This window comes from Oreochromis niloticus, linkage group LG8 (genome assembly GCF_001858045.2).
Source record: "Oreochromis niloticus isolate F11D_XX linkage group LG8, O_niloticus_UMD_NMBU, whole genome shotgun sequence".
NCBI classification, from domain to species: Eukaryota; Metazoa; Chordata; class Actinopteri; order Cichliformes; family Cichlidae; genus Oreochromis; species Oreochromis niloticus.
In genome coordinates, this window is record NC_031973.2 from 19,377,281 (window position 1) to 19,390,039 (window position 12,759).

A 12,759-nucleotide genomic window follows, 5' to 3' on the forward strand; every position below is an offset into this window, starting at 1 on the left:
GACGTATCGTTTATTTTAACTCTTTGGTAACTGCGCACAAAATATTTTAATCTCGTTGACAGTCGTAAGTGTAATGGGCTTTAGTCTAAGGCACCCAAAGATTATATATTACAGAAGAGAGAAATCCGTCTGGGCTTAAGACCACGCGGCTTACTTGGGTATGAAATTAGAGAAGAGTTTTGATTTGTATTTTCTATAAAGTGTTTTAAAAATCCCAGGTAATCTTCTATACTTTGCAATAATGTATCATATTTTCACTTTAACCTTTGCCATTTGTTTTTGTTTTTTTTGATAACATAAAGGCGCTTGAACGAAGACTAAGAACCGCAATGGTAGAATTTCCCCACCGACATAAACTTAAATAAGTGTTTGTAACGCACTGAGCTCTAACAACGGGAGCTAGACTGCTCGAATTAAATGGAAGCTAATAAACGACTAGCTCGGGAAACTCTTTCAACTAAACCCAGGGCAGGTGAAAAAATACATTCAAAACATAAACCTCCGAAAGAGAAATGCGCAGTCGGATTTTCCAAGAGGTATTTAAGCAAAGACGGAAGTAAAGGGCGGATGACTGTTTCGCATCGCTGTCTCTGGCTCGAGACGGAGCGGGTGGTTTTTCAGGAGGGAAACTTTACAAGGTTTAACGGGATTTGAGCACGATTAATTCATTTCGCTTAATTACTAGAGCCAGTGCAGCCATACTGAAAGGTAGGAGTACACCCTGAATGCGGAAACGTTCATTTTTGTCGTGTATTATTACATTTTACCCGCTCCAGTTTGCGCCATTTTCGCTAGTTTGGTAATGCATAAATGTGCGCCTTTTAGCTCTGGCGTTCTTTGTCCCTATTCTTTAAAAGATAATGATGTGGTTCATCCCGGTGGAAAATCTCACACCCCTGTTTCTACAAGGCAGTTGATATTATTATCCGTTAGAAGAGAGGAAGTGATCGTTCTTCTCCCATCCAAAAATTGTCTTCGAAATCAAGTGCAATTGCGCATTTTTGTGCTGCATCAGGCCGTGTCAGACGCTAACAGCGCCAGCGCCTGTTGGGATGTAGCTCCATTCTGGCGCACATGAGTTAGCTTATGAAGCTAACCGGCTAGCGTGCTAATCAAATAGCTTTGATTGTCAGTTTGTCAAAGTGTCTGTTGACGGCAACGTCACGCCGAAGTTCAGCAAACATATAATGAATAAGATCTTCATGGGTCCCCTTTTTAGCTTTAAAACCCTGGTCGCGGAAACCGTAGGAAATGGGTTTTTATTTCTTCCTCTGGAGCTGTTACCTCCACCGGCTAACTTGGCTAGCCTCTTTTAGCGTCGCACACTTGTCGAAATAAGAAGTACTTTTAAATACACAAGCCCCGAGGCCAATAAAAACAGTTTAGCTTGCATACTAGAACATCAGTTTATGATGATGTCCGTTTGTCTCGTACTGATAAATTCCGGTGGCCGTTAATTACTAGCATTGTTTTGTTGCTTTACCTCGTTGTCATTAGCTTCAGTGTTTAGCGTTTATAGACATTCCTATGCAGCATCCTAATTGCCACCGACGCGAGCTGGCAACACGGTTGGGTATCTGACTCGATGCAAGTCAGGAAAGTACCAAAATTAATATGCGCCATAAACGGGTTGAGTGTTGTACGTCGTGTCCGTGTGATTTCACACACGAGAAATGTTAATATCACAATACTTTGTTTTTTTGGAGTAGGGAGGGGGGGGGCTCATAACTTAAACCAGTTGGAAAAGGAGCTGAAGTCATGTTGCTCTGTAATAACATTGGATGCCCTCTTGGTTTCTAGAGTATGATTTAGGTTAAATTGTTTTGACTAGCTGCCTAAAACTTTAAATATGTCGAATTAGAATACTAAGGACTTTGTTTCCCTTTTTTTTTTTTTTTTTTTTTTTTCTTAAAAAAAAAAAAAAAATTCATTATTGTTATTATTTTTAAAACAAAGGAAAGCTAAAGAGCTATTCATTTCAGAAGACAGGACAGCCAGATGTCTGGTTTTCTAATCAACCTGGCCCTCTTTCTTTGCAGGAGTCCACAAATCATGTCAGGCATTGCATTGAGCCGGCTTGCCCAGGAGCGCAAGGCATGGCGGAAGGACCATCCTTTTGTAAGTATTGGCTCAAGAGATCCGTGCGATGAAAGCCTGCCTGAGCGTTGGTTAGAAAGTGTTTGCTTTCTAACAAACTTTAAAATTTCAACTCTTACTCTTCCCAGGGATTTGTTGCGGTACCGACAAAAAACCCGGATGGAACCATGAATCTCATGAATTGGGAATGTGCTATTCCTGGCAAAAAGGGGGTAATGTGTTTCATAGATTTGTTTGCATGCTGAGTAGATTTGTTTTACATAATTAAAAAAGGTACAATGGTCTTTCTAGGACAATGAGAATACTGTAGTGGGTGTAAAGCATACTGTATGAGTAATCACTCTGCAAAATAAAAACAGATTAAACGATGATAAGTTGAAAACCTAATTTTAAAATTAGACTGGTGGTAGTAGTAGTAGTAGTAACTTTAAAGAGTCAGTGATGTAGCCTTCTGTTTGTAAATTGATCTAATGATCGTCTCTCCTCAGACTCCGTGGGAAGGAGGCCTGTTCAAGCTGCGCATGTTGTTCAAGGACGATTATCCGTCTTCACCTCCAAAATGTGAGTTGCTGTGCATTCAGCCCGTAAATATGAAAAATACACTAGCTGTCATTTTGGCCTGCAGATGCTTTTGGAAATCTGTGTGCTATATTCACAAATGTGGAACTAAAACCAGGAGCATAGTGGAGTTCCCATATTTTCAAGAGCCTTTAGCATTATCGGATATAATTTGTATGCCAATACAAACTTGGTTATGTTTATCTACAGTCAGATCAAGTTAATTAAAAACATCTTTTTCTTTTTTTTTTTTTCTTTTTTAAGTTTTGATGGTTTGAAATGGAACAGAAAAGTTCAGGCTCATGGGTGTCCTCCAGCCTACTCGGCACATCTATAAACTGTCTTTAAAAGCTAATTAAGGCTTCCTCTCATCAAAATTTGGCAGTACTGAATGATTAATCTCTTCAGACATGTTAGTTTATTATGGTAATGAGGAAGAGGCTGATTTAAAGCCAGAGGTTTTAATTTAAGGTTAGTGCAGTAATCCTTTAGCAACCCTCTAGTCAAAATGGAAACCTGTGTTTAAGTTGTCAAACTGAAGCTTAGCTGTGCTGGGGATGTTCGACACCTCGGCTGTGATTGGTTGAATACATGACTGTTTTCTGGTCTTTGTGGGATAACTACAGACGATGAGTTTTCAACTTTATTTGATAGAAACCTAAGCAGCTTCATGTTTTTGTTGTTATTATATAAACAGCAGTGGAAACTGGTTAAAGTGTTTTTATTCCAGTGGCTGTGATTAATCTCTTTGGGTTACATGAAAAATTCTGCTCTTTAAGAAAAACTCTAGAATAACCTTTGTTTGACCTTTACGCAGCAGAGCAAATACAGACTTTCTGTTCTAATTATTTTAATTTGGCAGTGCTATTAAAGCCATTTAAGCAGTGCAGCAGTGTTGGAGCTGAGGAAGCTTGGCGATATAACAATGTTGCTGCAATTTTGGTGTTAATTCAGGGTCACAGCCAATAGATGCTTTCATGCATGCGTCATTTGCTGTTCCTTTTAAATGGGTTGTGCAAGATTTTTGCCAGTAATTTTCCAGTTGATGGATTTTTAGACCTGATATTGTTCTAAATTGATGGTAAAAAACTGCTTACAAAAAAGTAGCAGATTCCTATTGTGTGTCTCAAAACACTACTGCACTTACCTGCCACACAAGGCCAGAGCACCGTGGCTTACACCGGCTCTAATCCTGCAGCACGAGCTCTACGTTAGAGGTGTCTGAATGTCAAATTAAAATGACCTAAAGGCACTGTTTGTGTAAACAACAGACGCTGCTGCCTTCAGTGGAACAGTTCAGTCTGGGCACGGTGTGGAAAAGCCCAGTGACTTTAGTAGATTGACCCCTTTTGTTTGGTATGAATAATATACCTGAAACATAAAGCCCACTTAACATTTTGCCATCTTTCAGGTAAATTTGAGCCTCCACTCTTCCATCCAAACGTGTATCCATCAGGCACAGTTTGCCTATCGATACTAGAGGAGGACAAGGACTGGAGACCAGCCATCACAATAAAGCAGGTTTGTGTTGTAAAGTGAATTTCATCTACAATAATGACCTTAAAACCTAAGAGCGTGAGTGTGTTCACATGGTCTCTTAAGGTTCCAGTAATTATGTACAGCAGATGTTTTCTGTTTTTAAGATGACATTTCTAAACTGGAATTTTATCTAAGCTTATCAACTAATCAGTCAAATTTTTTGATGCTGATAGGAAAATGAGACACGTAGGCTTTTGAATTCCTCACTTAGCTTTCAGGCTGGGTGATATTTTAATAATGTTGGTCATGAACCACCGACGGTGGCTGTGCTGTCATTTTAAGCCACGTTTACATGTAAAATAATCACACAGTAAGTTTGTTTTGTAACTCCTCACACCTGTCTACTGAATGTTTATCTCTTAACCAAGGATTGTACACAAAGTGGCTACATTTGTCACCAAGTTTTTTTGTTTTTTTTTAAGTGAACAAAAGTTGGAAAGGTTCAGCTGTAAATTAGCGATGTGACAGTCCTCCAGATTAACAAACACACTTGTAAAGCAGACGAGTCTCGATGGGCAGTGAAGTGTGACGTACGCCTGTTTCTATTGTGCCTGAGAGGCAGAGAAGCACAACGCTAAATCGAGAGTCAAACCAAGAGCTTAAAATATTTGCATCACAATTTGTATTCTGTGTTTAGCAATAGTCAATCATGACTATTATGTGGAGCGAGCAGTGTTGCATAAAGTGTGTGCACACGGTATTAAGTTGACTAATATTAAGGAGCCTTCAGAGAAGCATCCCAACCTGGTGAATTTCTGAAATGTTTCATTTTTATCTTGTAGATCTTATTAGGTATCCAGGAACTGCTAAATGAGCCAAATATCCAGGATCCAGCCCAAGCAGAGGCTTACACGATCTACTGGTGAGTGACGATTAATTCACACAAAACCAGCAATTTATTTATTTATTTATTCATTCAAAAATGTAAGGCCACTGACATCGTAATGCAAGTTATTAATTAAGTGGAAGTTGGAGGTCTTGTTTTACAATAAATGAATAATTATTTAAACTGAATAACTGTTGATTAGATTTACTTGAATTTGAAACCAACATGGTTTTAGAAAGGAAAGCAATGTAAACCATGGCTGTTTATTTACTAATTTATATGCCCACAAGAGCAGGATTATTAGTGATAACTAGGACGGGGTTCTTAAAAGTAGCATTCATACAAATCTTTAAATATGTACGTCTTTATGCAGAAATATAGAGGGATCAGACGTTTTGTGTGCACTGGATGCCTCAGTGTGTTTGGGGGGTGGGGGTCTTTTTATAATATAGTGTTTCACATATTTTTTTTTTATTTTTTTTTTAAATTAAATTTTTTTTAATCCACTCAGTGAACCTCGGACTTAACGACATTAAGAGCCTGAAGGGTCAAAGCCCAAAGACACAATTAGATTGAAAGCATTCCCTCATTTTTCACCCAACATCCACAGTGAATTTGCCCCCTTGGGTCAGACTCTTAGTACTGAGTTCTACTTTAATGTCTCGGGGCATCTGAGGGAGAACATTTAGTGCACACGGTCTGATATGTGTTTCAGTTGTGTGGTTTTTTTTTTGGTTTTTTTTTTTTAACTACGCCAACACAATCATAGCCACCTGCATCGCTCGCCAGATTTGGCCCTGTAACAACTTCTTTCTCATGAGAATGAACTTTTAAAGATCGTCCTGGAGATGATCCAGCACACGTCAGAGATTTGCACCTGCAGGTGGTCAAAACGGGAATTCCACAGTGAGGTCAAAGCGGTCTGAGCAACACAGCAATACAGAGTGGACAAAGGCCAAATTTAAATAAGAATTTTCAGATTGCACCTCATATTATTTTAAGTTTATAACTAGCACAGGAAACTATTTATGTATTTATTTGTTTATTTAGTGTGTCTCTGGGGACTAAGCTTGTGAAGCTTCTACCTATTTTAAAGTACACATGAGATCCTAACTCTGTAAAACCTGAACCCTAAAAATTCACCATTTTTGAAGCTGGAGTGTTTATTGAAACTTCTGACGATTTAAAACACATAAGAGGAGTTTAAGGGTTTTAAAAGAAATCTCATTGATGTAGAGCAGCGGTCCCCAACCCCCGGGCCTCGGACCGGTACCGGGCCGCGAGAGTTGAGGCTCAGGTGTGAAATGTATGGGTTTCAGGGTTTTTATCGGTTTTCAGCATTATTTTGTTATCGTTTTTATCGTTAACTCGGTTTTCCTGGGTCTTTTCACGTGTGTTATGAATAAATCTTCTTTTTTTCGGTACCGGCACTAGTTTTATTTTATTGTATTTATCCGCAACACCTTACTGCCGGTCCGTGAAAATATTGTCGGGCATAAACCGGTCCGTGGCGCAAAAAAGGTTGGGGACCGCTGATGTAGAGGTCTCAAAAACTCCTGTATCACAGATGAACTTCGAGGGTTTTCCACTGTCTGATTAAAGATGTTTCCTTTTTGAGCCGCATGTTGTGCCCGTTTTGAGTAAGCAGTCATAATAACTGTTGTTTCTGTTTGTTTTGTTTTTAATCTCTTTCCAGCCAAAACAGAGTAGAATATGAAAAAAGAGTTCGAGCACAAGCCAAAAAATTCTCCCCCTCGTAAGGGCAAAGACGGAAGGAATGGGTTTAACAAGAATCACCTCCCGGCTCAGTCTCTCTATGAATGTGCTCCTCTCACATCGGGACTTGCTTAAAGACTTCTATTTAAACTCCACATTCTGTGCCATCCGTTCTCCTCTGACCTATCAGTTTTTTGTTTTGTTCTTAATTGCCGGTTGGCGCATAATGCTGGGAGGGAATGGGTGCTTCAGCACCCTGGTAATTTCTTTTTAAACAATAATTGTCTTATGTCGTGCAAGGGACACAGCTTGGTACCGGTTTCGTCAACTCCCATGCAAGCTGACTGTCATCAATATTTCAAGGAAGAAAATGTCGTTTTGTTTTATTTTGCTCTTTCACAGGGTCGGTTTCTTTTTGTTTCCTCCTTTATTTTCCATAAATTTAATGTAAAATTTAGCTTACTTCATTGTCAGTATTTCAACTGCTGTATAATGAATGGCACTTTTATACTGTTGTATCTCACTAGTGTCTCTAGATGGCTCTGTCTAATTCTCTTTCCCAGGTTTTCTATTCAGCATGCTGTAATATACAATAGATTCTGCTGCCTTGGCTGTCTTTTTGTTATTCAGAGTGTTTGCTATAAATAAAAATGGCCACAGTGACTGAGGCAGGTAGGCTTACTTCTGTATCAGACTTTAAGGTTATATGGTGCTTTGTTCATGTATGTGTTGGCTTAATAAACCTTTCTACAAAATGTTGTATTTTCTTTATTAAGAGTAGAATATACACAGAAGTTCATCTTGCGTTTCAGTGCTGCAGAAACAAAACGGATGAGTCACAAAATGAGACTTTCACTCTGTTTCCAGTCAGGTTTGGACTGTGCATAGAAGATAAAAACATATGTGAAGTAGTACATGGACAACATGTTGTAACTAAATGCTACATAAAATCTGCTTAAAAAAACAAAACAACAGAAAAACAAATTCAAGGTGCTGCAATGACCCAGAAGTCTAGACCACAGCCTGATTGAAATCCTGTGGTGGGACCTCAAGAGGACTGTTTATAGCTTAATACACACAATTCACAATAAACTGAAGTAACATTATAAAGAAGAACATGTCAAAATTACCCCACAACGAGAAGGACTGATAAAATGAGCTATTTCTGCTACAGGTTCTATTAGCTACTGAATCATAACGTGGACTACTCCGTCCAGTGGAAAAATGTTCCTTTTCATGACAACTTTCAAGCTTTCTGAGTTGATCCCTGTTGGGCAAGACTTGTTTTTACAAGCTTCCATGGTGCTCTGTCAGGACAGAACTGGACTGCTGGAAGGCACTCAGGGTGCAGTACTCATTGCAGTACCAGGGAGGGTCCCTTTCTAGGGACGTGTCACTGCAGAGCCAGCAGCCCGAGTCTCCAGAAGGACTCCCTAATTGGGAGTCTAGAACCAGGCTGTTCGTTGGGCTCCCCTGAGCTGAGAGTGGAATCATGGTGCTCACAGCGTACGGGACGCCCAGGAGAGTGGTATCACAGACTGAGGGAGTTATGTTGCTGTAGGAGCTGCCCTCCATCACGTGCTGGTCAAAGTGGGGTGGACAGTCATCCTCCTGGACTTCTGCACACTTTGTCAAGGTGTCGATCTGAAGCGTTTCCTCTTTTTCTAGCATGTCTGCTGTGTTTTCTTGCGTAACCACCCAGCTCTGCAATAACAACAAGGTCAGTTACATCCTAATGACATTAAGTTTGGGACTTTTTTTTCTTCTGTTTTTTACATGAAAAGCTGAACTTACCTTGAAATCTCCCTGGCAGTCACTGTATAGGGTGTGGAAATAGGGAGCCGGAGTCGGGATAAACACATTTTGCTTCCACCTGTGAATATAGAGAGTGCAATATAGTACAAAAAATGACTTAATATGAAACTTAATGTTTTGTGAGGTGGGGCTTTACATGATATAACCTTACTTTTTAACAGGAGCGTAGCAGATCAATATGACGAATACCACCAGCCCACAGATGGGAATGAGCACCTTCTTACACATTTCAGAAATGAACGTGCGCGTTGAGAAACCTGTGTGGGGAACACAATAGAAAATACTGAAGCTGAAGAAATGCACATTTACATTCAACTCTGGAGTACTCAAGTACTCAAAACAGGAAAAAGTGAATCCAAGAAATCAATTTCTGCTCATGATTCTTTTATCTAAATCTAGCTGCTTTCTTTTTTATTGAGACTCACCATCCACAGCAGGGTTAGTCCTCCAGTGAGCCTCATCAGACCAGTGACTCCACTCGCCTTTGTAATTACCCGCATTGGGAATGGACCGTACTCTGGCACCATAGTCGGTGTCTGGTTCAAAGTTCTGATCTTCGAAAGAAATACCCGTACTTTGTGTGCTAATTTTACGAAATTTTACCTGAAAGAAATAAACATAAAAGCATTCCATTAATTTTCAGAAGACAGAAATGCCCTGTTCTTTTCTTCTTTATAAACTTCTTTATAGGTTTAGTGTCATCATTTTCCACAAGAGTATCGATTCTGTCACTAGTTAGATAAAATAAACTAATGTAAGTCTACAAGCCGCAACCAACCAACCACATGACGTCATGCTCCTCACTGACAGAATATCGCCCTGCACGTTCTCAAAACTAACTTTAAACACTAATTTAGTTTTTCAGAGAAGACCTTAATGGCGTAAATTAGCCTTTATATGTGTATTATTTCATGTCCCAAATTTTGGAACAATTTCGACCTAATAAAAAGAAGTCGTAAAACCTTTAAATGTGATCATCTACCGTACATAATACAAGAAGACTGCGAGAATTTGGAGAAAAAGGCCGAAAATTGGTATACAGCAACACATACTCCCATTCAGGGACCTGTTTACCCATTCATTTACTAAACTTAAGTGTCCCAATACTTATGGTCTGCCTTGTATGGTGTAAGTTTTTTAACAGCAGATTTTGAAACGTTTTACTATAATAGAAGAAAAAAAAAAACTGAGCTTGAAGACAAAACTTTTGGCTGCTTTCTGTCTCCCAGATTTATCCCTGACACACATTTATCCAGGCCTAGGGACCATCATTTGGAGCACATCGGCATGCAACCCCCTGAACATGGATTTGAACCAGAGATTTTTTATATGCAAGAGAGGGTAAAAAATAGGGTGTTAAAAATAAGACCCTGCGTGCTGGAGTCGGGTCAGCAAAGACTCCAATCTGGCCCAGTAGATGGTTTTGGAACTTGTAAAGGAGCGCATAAATTTTGAACTTTTATGGTATTGTTATTGTTGTTGGTAACAGATATGCAATTAAATGAGAGAAAAGTTCCTGTTTTTTCTGCTAACTACTATAAAGATGACTGTTTCTTTTCTCTTTTCTTTTTCTCTTTAAATTATTTGTTATTTCATTTGAAATAACAAAATTGTTCTATTAAAATTACAGGACAGTTTGGGCAATAAACGACCAGAACTTTTTCTGTAGTCGTGCTGACAGATTTTTCACTTACTCCAGCAGCATTTCTTTATCGTGTAGAAAAACCGAGACAAACACTTGAAACTGCACTTCTTTATCTTACATTGAGATATTGAAGAGATGAAACGTATAGTTAAACTTTACACCGACAGAAAGGGGAATTTCACTACTCTGCCTAACGTTGTAAGATGCGTTTGACATGACTGCACTGCTCGATGGAGCTTGTTTACATATAAAATGTGTAAAACCTCTGTTTGATTGTATCAGATGGTTAAATGCCCTGTTTTAATTCACTTTTAGAGTTTTTACTCGAGCCAGTCCCAGCATGTAGAGGAACTGTGGAAGTGTGAAAACCCGTGCAATGCTCTATTTAATACAAACCTCAACTTGCCAACAGGTATAACCTGAATCTTCGTGCTCACAGAGACAGAATCAGATCAACAAGCGGTGTAAAATGCCTACAGCTTGAATAAATTCACAGTTTCTGCCGCAAACTGTCGCCACACTGAGCTAACACCCACAGCACCAGCAGATAAAAACACTGCAGCTGTTAGACATCTCAGTTTAGAGCTAGATATTTACCAGAAAGTATAGAATATTTCAATGTTTTTATTCTTATTTATATTATTACATTTGGAAAACTGGATTTTTTACCTCACAACATAAAAAACACGTTTTAATTTGTAGATTTTTACCATTCAGTTTTACACTTTGTCATTCCTGCTGATTAGCTGAAGCATACCTTCTGTTCTCCCCTCTTGTAGTAATGGAGCTGGTACTCCAGGTTGTCGGGCAGATCAGTGAAACTGGTGTAATTCTCGTAGGTGCTTTTCCAAGCAAAGTGGTGGTGACTTGAGTTGTGGCTGACCGAGAGGCAGCACGGCGCGTTTGGTTTAACTGATAAGAAGATGCGTGACTGTTAAAAAACAATAATTCATACATTTATGAGTCCTGCTAACACAGATGATCATTATGCTGCTTACTGTTGCCCACAGGTAGGTACTGCTCATCTAGCACGTCACAGGTTTCAGACTCATTTGGGTCGTGGCAAAGTGAGATTTTGTATTCATCTAAATCTGTAAACGTATTGCCATAATCAGGCTCCGTGTCTGATATGTTAAATGTGCAGAAATAGTTCTCTTTGGTGTGTGTCAGCATGCACTCGTACGTTCTGTGAGAAAAAGAGAAGCAGCAATAAAGTGCATGGCATTAAAGGTGACCCATCATTCTTAAATGCGTTAGTAAAAAGAGTCTCACTCGCTCTCTGTAAAAATGAGCCAGTAGGAGCTGTTGCTGTTTGAGGTGTTTTCTGATGGAGTGATGTTCAGAGAGCAGTAGACGGTGGTTAGGTAATCATTGACACAGTGAAGATTGTAGTCCGCTCCTAGGAAACCCCATAGAAAAGATAGTTATGATTAGAGAGCAAAACAAAATGAAGTAGAAATATTTCAAGTCCATGTTTAACTCAGGACTCTTAGTTAATAACCATCTGCCAGCCAGTCCAGAATAGAATAATATTGTAATAGCTTAAAACACTCGTGACTGGCCTATATATACACTGAAACTGTGTTTATATGAGAGACCTGCAATGTGATTAATGTTCTAATCTAAAGATAACTAAAGTTATAGAACAGGTGTCAGTAGCAGATCAACAAGTCAAGTGCAGCTCTTACAAACGTGCATTATTACTAGTGCTATTTTTTCCCCCTTTGCGCTACCTTCTCTGCCTCTGCCAAGAAAGCAAACAATTAGAAGCGAAGAACCAACAGGAAGTTTCAGAATTATTCAGAAATATTTTTTGCATGAGCTGCATAAGGCATTTTTACACAGTTCCCAATTGCTTGAATCGACTGAATCATGATGATTTGCACTTTGATAGTACTTTTCTATCTTTTTGAGTGCACACAATTCATGGCTTGAGGTGCTGGCTGATCAACGTTTTGGGGTTCAGTGTCTTCCTCAAGGGCAATTTGACATGACGGCATGAGCACCAGGAGATGGACTTAGCAAAATAATGGACAACCTGCACAACGACATAGATCCAGGCATCTCAAAACATCATTTAAGTGCTGCTTTTGATGTATCATGGTTGTTGTAGACTAGCAACTAGGGTGAAATGCACAAAAACAGTAAATAGTATGTCACTTTATTGTATAATGAAGAACCTCATTTGACAGCTGAAGCTCATTTAGCCATTTAATCTAGCCTTTGTGGTGTTAAATCTAGTGCTTTAAAGCTCTTACACTTACATTTTACAGCTGTACATTTGTCTTTAATCTGATGAAAAAACAAAGTAAGAATTATAACCTGCTAACGGACTTCCATGTAGCCTGATGATGTTGGTAGATTTGAGCAGGAACACAATCAGCAGCGTCGCCTTCATCCTCAGGGGTGGACGGCAATCCATCGCACCAGACGCCAGCTCAGCCCGAAGATTGAGTCATACTGTCCTGACTCTTTTGTAAAGCGGGTTATAAACGCAGACTGAGAGGCGTAACCGCTCAGGCTTCTCACACAGATAGCTGTCACTCACCACTATCATTGTCAC

The 12,759-nt window shown here is 39.3% G+C and overlaps 2 protein-coding genes across 3 annotated transcripts; one reads left to right on the forward strand and one right to left on the reverse strand.

Annotated features, from left to right (window-relative positions):
- Nucleotides 1-88: 88 nt before the first annotated feature.
- Nucleotides 89-7,286, forward strand: ube2ib (ubiquitin-conjugating enzyme E2Ib). 2 transcript variants are annotated; one of them, XM_005448222.4, is made up of 7 exons: nt 89-158; nt 2,040-2,118; nt 2,226-2,309; nt 2,586-2,658; nt 4,067-4,176; nt 4,977-5,056; nt 6,717-7,286. In XM_005448222.4, the coding sequence occupies exons 2-7, from the start codon at nt 2,053-2,055 to the stop codon at nt 6,778-6,780; spliced, it is 477 nt and encodes a 158-aa protein (XP_005448279.1). In that variant the 5' UTR covers nt 89-158; nt 2,040-2,052; the 3' UTR covers nt 6,781-7,286. The 2 variants fall into 2 exon arrangements, with proteins under 2 accessions (XP_005448279.1, XP_003438817.1); XM_003438769.5 differs by lacking the exon at nt 89-158 and adding an exon at nt 551-708.
- LOC100693311 (interleukin-21 receptor) lies at nt 6,914-12,759 on the reverse strand. Its single transcript, XM_005448220.4, has 8 exons — nt 12,519-12,759; nt 11,469-11,595; nt 11,195-11,382; nt 10,954-11,108; nt 8,977-9,154; nt 8,703-8,808; nt 8,531-8,609; nt 6,914-8,440 (listed from the first exon to the last, which is right to left on the reverse strand). Exons 1-8 carry the CDS (start codon nt 12,616-12,618, stop codon nt 8,024-8,026), a joined length of 1,350 nt encoding a protein of 449 aa, XP_005448277.1. The 5' UTR covers nt 12,619-12,759; the 3' UTR covers nt 6,914-8,023.